The 8,641-nt window shown below is 37.1% G+C and overlaps 1 protein-coding gene across 1 annotated transcript; it reads right to left on the bottom strand.

Annotated features, from left to right (window-relative positions):
* Window positions 1–296: 296 nt before the first annotated feature.
* Window positions 297–2,668, bottom strand: fabp2 (fatty acid binding protein 2, intestinal). Its single transcript, XM_060832443.1, has 4 exons — window positions 2,602–2,668; window positions 1,693–1,865; window positions 1,365–1,472; window positions 297–347 (listed from the first exon to the last, which is right to left on the bottom strand). Exons 1-4 carry the CDS (start codon window positions 2,666–2,668, stop codon window positions 297–299), a joined length of 399 nt encoding a protein of 132 aa, XP_060688426.1.
* Between the last annotated feature and the right edge of the window lie 5,973 nt (window positions 2,669–8,641).

Genomic DNA, 8,641 nt, shown 5'->3' with positions numbered 1-8,641 from the left:
CATGACATTTTAGCAATATATAAAACTTTTATTTCTTGTTGAAAAATAACAAAGTTTCACTTCAACCTGTACAATTTAATGTTGCACCTCCTAATTAGCTGAATTAACGAGGGTGTATTCATTGACATCTGTCAAACTTTAGAGAGATGTGAGATGTCAACTTCTGTTTCTGTTTTGTCAGAGCTATGGGCCAGACAGTTAGTGAAATTACTTTGGGTAGATATCCATCAGTCCAGAGTTGTGACACTAGCACACTTAACAATTCATTGTTATGATGCTGTCACAATAACAGGTATTTATTCCTTTTTGAAAAATCTCTTGGCATCAACTCCTTCATATGAATAAGCCTGTAAGAGATTTTATAAATGTTATTGCACTGGTTTTAAATCTGAGGTAATATATCACAACAGTAAAGACAGGTGTGTTGAACTGTTCTGTGATGACATTAATACTGGGATAAGATGTTTTTGTTAAAAATGTTCTATTTCAAGTTACAGAGTGTTTTGTTTTAAACATGCTTCAATATTCACTATTTGAAAGTCCCTGAGGAAAGGGAATTGATCATGCTGTCATGTGTGCTGCTGAGCAATGTCTCTGTTAACCCTAAACTACACCTCGTGAATGAGAATCACACTCCATTATCAAAATATCCAAATGGTACTGAGGAGGAAAATCACGAGAGGAAGGTGTAGAGCAACTTAACAGGTAAAAATTCTCAGTCTATCCTCTCCATCCTCAGGTTACAATAGTATTGTGACAGTATTTCTTAAGCCTTACCTTAAGTTGGCTGATTTTGTACATCTTCCAAGCCAGATTTCTGATTAGCACTTGAGTTAAAGATTTGGCTTGGCATAATAGTGCTCAATTGGCTCTCTGGCCTTAAGCACATAACCTAGGTGGCACTTTATTGCAGTAATGAGGGGAGTGTTGCACTGTAGGAGCTCTATCATATTAACTGGAAATGGCAAAGAGGGCGTAAGATCCCCAAGAAGTATTGCTGCTTAAGATGTGTTGCCTAATGTTTAGCCCTCAACCAGCTTCAGTAAAAATGACCGTTATATTCCCAATATTTGTTTGCTCTTTGTGATACATTTGACTGAAATTGACTCTTGAGTTTTTTGAGCAAAACAGTTAATACACCATTGTAATGAAGTGCTTTGGGGGTGTTCTGAAGATGCACTGTGCACATACAAGTTCTTTACATAGACCTTAAAAAGATATTTGCAAAAATTCAAAGAAGTCAGGAAATACTAAAAAAAAACTAAAATTAATTACAATTCCTCTTACTAGCATTTTTCAACAAATTGTACTTTATGGTATTATTTATGAGTAAATGAGTAACTGACACCCAGCAGTAAATTTACCTGTACAAGCTCATCTCCAACAATTTCCCTTGTTGTCAGCAGCTCCTTGCTATTGTCTTTTCTGACGAACTTTCCAACAAGCTTGTTTCCCTCACAAACCCATGAACCCTGGAGCAAAGAATTACGTTCTGTTAGTCCCAATTTTGAAGGGATAAAGCTAATAAAATTGTTGTAGGAATGCACAGAACATAAGCAATGTAGTTAAACAAGGAACAAACACAAATAACTTTAGTTACTCTCTCAACTCCTTCCCAAAAACATGTTATTAATTGCACAGATTATTTAATTAAACTGTACGAGAGCAATAAACGCTCTTTCTGATTCTTACATTCACTTCTGTTCCATCTGCCAGGACATAGTCGAATGCTACTCCCAAAGTGAACTCAATTTCTTTTGTTCGAAAGGTACTGGACTCTTTGATAGTAAACTTATCCCCATCTTGGTGAATTGTAAGTTTCAGGTTATCATGGCTGGCAAGCTTTCTTTTCATAACATTTATTCCTGGGGGTTAAAATGAGGATTGTTACGTTATTAAATTGAAATCGAATCCCAAGCTATTTTTAAATACAAGCTGTAGAATTTTCTTTCTGCTTTGCAATCATGAAGATGTACATTACAAATAATTCAAATTAGGGAAAGGGGGATAGCATGCCTTGTGAATCATAAAGAAAAACAAATTGATTTGGAATTTTAGGAAACTTTTAGTGCCAACTTGCAGAAGAAAGTTTTTACAGTAATTGTATTAAAATGTTACATCATGCATTCAGTGTTCATTATTCAAGTTTATTCAGTTACAGCAGAAAGTAATCAGTTAGGGTATAAATTGTTTTCTCACAAATTGCCTTTGTGTACTACTAATGACTAAACAAAACTGCCAATAATTTGTGTTTGGCACTATTAAGCTTCTCAAAATTTAAGATTGTTCTGTAGTTGCAATGGCTAGCCTAGATTTTCCCTCTTGTTGCAAAAGTATTTTAATAGCATGAGAAAATAGTTAATTTACGAGTTTATTAGTTCTTTAATAGTGCATAATTTCTAAAAGCAGAATAAAATACAGGAACCTATTAATGCCAAAATTCTATAGACACTTTTATGTACTCTTACTGACAAGACAGTGTTTTTCTATTCCAGTGATATTTTCTGAAGTGAAAATTGTTTTGAAAATTGTTTGCATGAATATTTTTGTTTGTACAAATTTACAGTTATGAATTAGTTGAATGTCTATTATCATACTCACCCATCTGTTCCATAAACTTGTCATAGTTGTCATTTTTTTCAGCTTTCCAGGTACCGTTGAATGCCATATTTTAATGAGAGCGGGCTCCCCTAAACTGCCAGTGTAAAATCTCTCCTCCAGTTTCAGCTTTTAAAGCTTACAGGTTAGTCACAGCTAGGGTTTTATCAGTATGATTGTGATGTGGCTGGGTAAAGTTCAATTACTTCATGTGACTTCTACCAAGGACATTATAATGGAATATTACGTAAGCACGTTAAAACTTTAAGGGGTGGGACTTGATAAATTTGGCAGATAGTTTTAACCAAAAAACCCCACAATATTCCAGTTTGCCATTCTTCAGAATTATTGGCATGTTTCTTTGTGACAAAAAGGCAATGTATCTTATGAACTAAGTAGCATAAAGAACTTAAAGAATCTGAAATCATTCTCAACTGGGGGGTTGCTATGATGTATAATATAGTTCCCTGTACTGCAAAATAAAAAGTATTTACTTCATTTTCTCTTAGTAATTTCATTCACTCTCCCACTCCCCCTTTGGCCTCCCAATCTTTGCCTCAATTCCAGACAAAATGGAGGCTAGCTCCCAGTGCAGATCACCACATGCCACACTCTCAATACAGGGAGTTCCAATTGACTCATGCCCACTCCTAGTACAGACCACCACACCCTGAAACCTTCCTCATTCCTGCTCCTAATGCAGGTCTTTCTCTGACCCCATTTTCATTCCTCGCCTTTCTCCTGCTTTGGGCAGAGCACTGGTCTCCACCTCACCTTCCTGGATACCTTGAGGCAGACCCCCATGCTGATGATGATGTTGTTGCACATGGAACACAGTGAATGTGCTTCCTGCTGCCTGTCATATTACAGGCAGGTAATGTCATTGGTCACAACTGTACTTGTACAGTGGCCATATTGCAATGTGGATTATCACTATATTTAAAAAGATATACGCTTGCAATCAGTGAAGGAGTGGCAGGAGTAGATTATGCACTGCACTTTTTAAAATCAGATATTATGAGCTGCTTATCTCTACCTACTATCAATGTGAGATACAAAGATTGTTGTCTTATCATTGTGTTTTACAATTAAAGTTTATAGGAATAAATGCCTAACTATCATGAAAGTGAAGTGACATGCAAATATATAAGTTAAATTGGACCATTCTATATTTTGGCAAAATGTGGAGCAATTGTATGGCTTAATTAGTTATTATTGTTAGTACAATTTCAAAAGTCATTCACAGCCTTCCAAATTAAACTGTTTCTTTTCACTGTCTCAACAGTTATAAATATCTCAATACTTCTGTTTAAATAACTCATGAAGATGTTACCCTGCTATTATCACAAAGTACGATTTCAAGACTTAAATATTTGACATGTTAAAGTATTAAATGTAAATAATACTCTTAAGACATTCAGAAACATGGTGTGCTGGGCAGTTAAATCTACATTGTCATTAATACATCAGGAATGTACATGGCACAAATACCATGTACTTTATCCATCCTGGTGCATGCATTTGGTTTAGTTGTGCTTTATGTACTTATTGGTTATTATGTATTTTATCCAAGCCATTGACAATTAATAATGAAACATAATTTGTGCAAAAAATGGAATATTTTAATTGGATTATTCAGAAATCTTCCATTTCCCGGATCTGTTCTTATACCAGCAAGTCAGTTATATAAAGCAGGTCCATGCCTTGGGAGCTGAGTTGAAACTTAAGTCTCACATGAGTTGGGTGGATGGATTTAATATGATGAACAAATGCATAAATGACCACTCCTTGATCTACATGTTGGAAAAAAAAGTATGTAATGGTACATTGTGAAGAATCTCCCACCTGCTGAGTTTCTCCAGCACATTGTTTTTAATTTCAGTTTTCCAGCATCTGCAGTACTTTATTTTTATTTGAGGAAAAATGTGTGTGGGTGCTCAATATTACCGGTTGAAAAATCAATCTTCGCTGATTCTTTAACAGTTTCGTATGATTAAAATAGAAATGTATTTTGGAACTTGTGATCGTTTTTGTTCAGAGCCTTTAAACTTAGAATAATGCCTCTATGCTTTGGAGTTATTCTTCCCTGCTATATTATGGAGCTAATAGCTGAAAGAAGGGAACTGAAGATATACAATAAATTATTGTAGACATCTTGTCAAAGTGGATATAATTGCAAAGCTTTCACAACAAAGTAATATTTGTGCAGATGAATTAACTTCTACAAATTGTTAATTAATATCAATTATTTTCATGAGCAGGATCGATGGGTGGTCAGTCTTTCAACTATGTTGGAAATTAATTATTGTTATAGTGGCATATTACTTCCAGTCTCTACTTTCCCAATGATGTCTATATAAAGGGCATCTTATCTAGCACCAGCCAAGCAGATCTTATTCCATATCAAGTTTTGACTCACAGTTCTTTAGTTCATTAAACTAATTTATTTTGCCAATCTCTGCCAAGCTTCTCTTTACCCTAACTCTGAAACTTTTTTTCAGACAAGTTTAGACTGTGCATTATTCCTCCTCCTTTTGCATCAGCATTGATTCATAATAGCAGCAGCTATCAAAGCCTCAAACTTTCATTTTCTATTCCTAAACACCTATCCTATTTTGCCAATACTTCCAAACTTCTCCTCAAAGATGAACAAGTTTGACCATCCCGTCTGTCTCTACCTTGACCCTTTCTTGCTCTGCTTCATTGGTGTCTGTTTCCTTTTTTCATTTCCCCTCCATCTAACAATTAAACACATCGGGTTTCACTGTATTTATTACACAATATAAGTTATTGTTAAAGACACGATCTAAGTTAGCAGTATTATAAGTTAGTACACAAGGCCCAGATAATTAACTTGCTGTTCATCTTCTATTTCTTCCTTGCTGGTTTTCTCTGGTTAAATGTTGGAGTTCTGTGACCACCTTGATCGTTAACATTTAATCAGATGCCAAAATTAGCTTATGCAGTGTGTATATTTAAAATTACGCAAATGAAGCTGATATACAGATTTATATGTGTAAGGCTATCACACATCTTTTAGGAGAAAGTGAGGACTGCAGATGCTGGAGATCAGAGCTGAAAATACGTTGCTGGAAAGGCGCATCTTTTCAAACTTGTGGGGTTCACTATCACTGTACGTGATGCGTGGGGCAATTAGCTCAGATACTTGCAAAAAGGAAACAGGTGGAGTTATTGAGACTAAAGGGAGTAGAGAGATCTAATTAAAGGCTGGGCTGATATAGCTGGAATGTAAGAACACTCATTTATTATAAGCACCATCAGAGACAAATTGGGATGGATAGACTGATTCTGTTTTGTACATTCTGTTACTTCTATGTAATTTTAACATTGAATACAAACATTTTCATTAGGCCACTGGCAGGGAAAGTGCAAATGAATAGAGAGTAGGTGAAGACTGAAAGAAGCAAAAATATAGGGATGGATAATCCAGAAGTGGCAAAGGTTGAATGCGCAGTTCTGTGGCTTTGAAACTGCCCTACTTTTGAACTCACCCAGTGGTTTACCTTCGCTATCAATCAGGTTATGATTTGGTAGTGTTAAGTGCTGAAGGAAAGAGGCATCCTTTACCAATCCTAGAATCAGGTAGTAGACCACTGCATACACGTGAACCAGCCTAGCACCTGGCTTCAGCTCCACAATTGGTTTGGGCTCAGGTAACCAGAGCCAAAACTAACAAGATGTCTTGTTGACTTACCTAGACGTAACTGGGAGGAAGACTCCTGTTCAGAGCTGACATCTGAAGGATGAATCACCATCTTAATACAGTCAAAACAAAAGAGATTGGAGTAAAGAGAGAAAAATAGACAGAAGGGTAGATAGTGAGATATCTTAGAAGCCCACATGATTCTAATTAAGAGAGGCATATGCTATGTTAACCTCATGGTCTCTTTAATGTGTCCCTAGATTGCTGTCAACTGCATCTGGATCACCTTCTCGCTAGATTTCACTTAGTATGAATACCACAACAACCTTCCCTCTCAAACTGGTATTAAATAGCAAAGCTCTATGTTCCCACAGATCATAATTCATACAGAAGCCCCTCAAATTCCTAACACTTTTTTGTTAATATTTACGTATGGGACTTGGTTGATGCCAGTTGGGTCAGCATTTATCATCCGTCTCTAATTACTCTTCAGAAGGTGTTGGTGAGCTGTGTTCTTGAACCACTGCAATCCATTTAGTGTAAGTTGATCTAGGGAGGGAGTTCCATGATTTTGACCCAGCAACAGTGAAGGAATGGCGATACATTTCCAAGTTAGGATGATGAGGGACGTAAAGGGGAACTTGCTGGTGGCATTCCTATGTATGTGCTATCCTTGTCCTTCTAGATGGAAGTGGTCATGTGTTTAGAAAATATTGAACTTGTGCATTTTGTAAATGTTACACATTACTTCTACTGAGTATTGGTGATGGTGGGAGTGGATCTTTGTAGATGTAGTGCTAGTTAAGTGGGCTGGTTTGTCCTGGATGGTATCAAGGTTCTTGAGTGTTGCTGGAGCTGCACTCATCCAGGCAAGTGGGCAATATGCCATTGCAGTCTGACTTGTAGATGGAGAACAGGCTTTAGGGAGGTGAGTTACTCACTGCAGAATTCTTAGCCTCTGAACTGCTTTTGTAGCCACAATATTTAAATGGCAAGTCCAGTTGAGATTCTGGTCTCTGCAACTCCAGGATGTTGATGGATACAGATTCAGTGGTGGTAATGTTTTTGAATGTCAAAGGGTGATATTTGGATTTTTTTTATTGCAGTTGGTCATTGTCTGGCGCTATGTGCCACAAATGTTACTTGCCACTTTTCAAAAAATCGTAAAGTATCAGAATTAGGCCATTTGGCCGATCGAGTCTGCTGCATGCTTGATCATGGCTGATATGTTTCTCATTCCTATTCTCTGTCTTTCTCTCCATAACTCTTGATTCCCTTATTAAAGGAGAAGCTGTCCTTCTCTGGTGTAAATACATTCAATGACCTCACCTTCATAGCCTTCTGCAGCAATGAGTTCCACAGATTGATGACTCTTTGGCTGAAGAAATTTCTCCTCATCTCAGTTCTAAAGAGTCATCCCTTCACTCTGAGAGTGTGCCCTCAAATACCAGTCTCTTCTAGTTCTCCACATCTACTTAATCCAGTCCTTTCAGTATTCTGTAAGTTTCAATGAAATCCCCCTCTCATCCTTCTCGACTACTGAGTACAGATCCATAGCCCTCAACTGCTCCTCATATGACAAACTCTTCTTCCCCAGGTTCATTGTAAACCTCCTCTGGACCCGTTCGAAGGCCAGCACATCTGTTCTGAGGTATGTGGCCCAAAACTGCTGGCAATATTCTCTTCAGCAGTACATCACTACTCATGTATTCTAACCCTCTTGAAATAGATGTTAACATTGCATTTGCCTTGTAACTACAAACTGAACCTGCATGTTAACATTAATAGAATCCTAAACTAGGACTCCTACATCCCTTTGTGGTTGAGATTTCCAAATCTTTTCCTCATTTAGAAAATAATATGTCCCTATTCTTCTTATTAATGTGCATAGCCTCACACGTTCCCACATTATATTCTATCTGTCACTTCTTTGCTCACTCTTCTGGCTTGTCCAACTCCTCCTGCAGCCTTCCTGCTTCCTCAGCACAACTTACCACTCCATCTACCTTTGTGTCATCTTCAAATTTTGCAATAGTGCCCTCATTTCTTTTGTCCAGATTGTTAATGTCTAAACTGAATAGTTATGGTCCCAAGGCTGACCCCTGTGGAACACCACCAGTCACCATGCTGAAATATAGCAGGACCTTCACAGCAGTGACAGCGTGGCGTGGGCTGGTGTAGCCCAGAGTGGGACTGTAGCAATGGAGCAGGATAGATTGGACTCTCTTTTAGTTATTTTTCTTCATTTTGTATTTTACTTTAAGTTAATGTGAATAGCACCTATGCATAGCAACAGTACTCACTTTTCACTGTATTTTACATTGATTACACATGTCAATAAATGATTTGATTCAATTCAATATATTCCTTCATCTTAAA

The sequence above is a fragment of the Hemiscyllium ocellatum genome, chromosome 1, assembly GCF_020745735.1.
Source record: "Hemiscyllium ocellatum isolate sHemOce1 chromosome 1, sHemOce1.pat.X.cur, whole genome shotgun sequence".
Taxonomy (NCBI): Eukaryota; Metazoa; Chordata; class Chondrichthyes; order Orectolobiformes; family Hemiscylliidae; genus Hemiscyllium; species Hemiscyllium ocellatum.
Note: the sequence above shows the minus strand (reverse complement) of the source record. Positions and strands in the feature narration are given on the sequence as shown.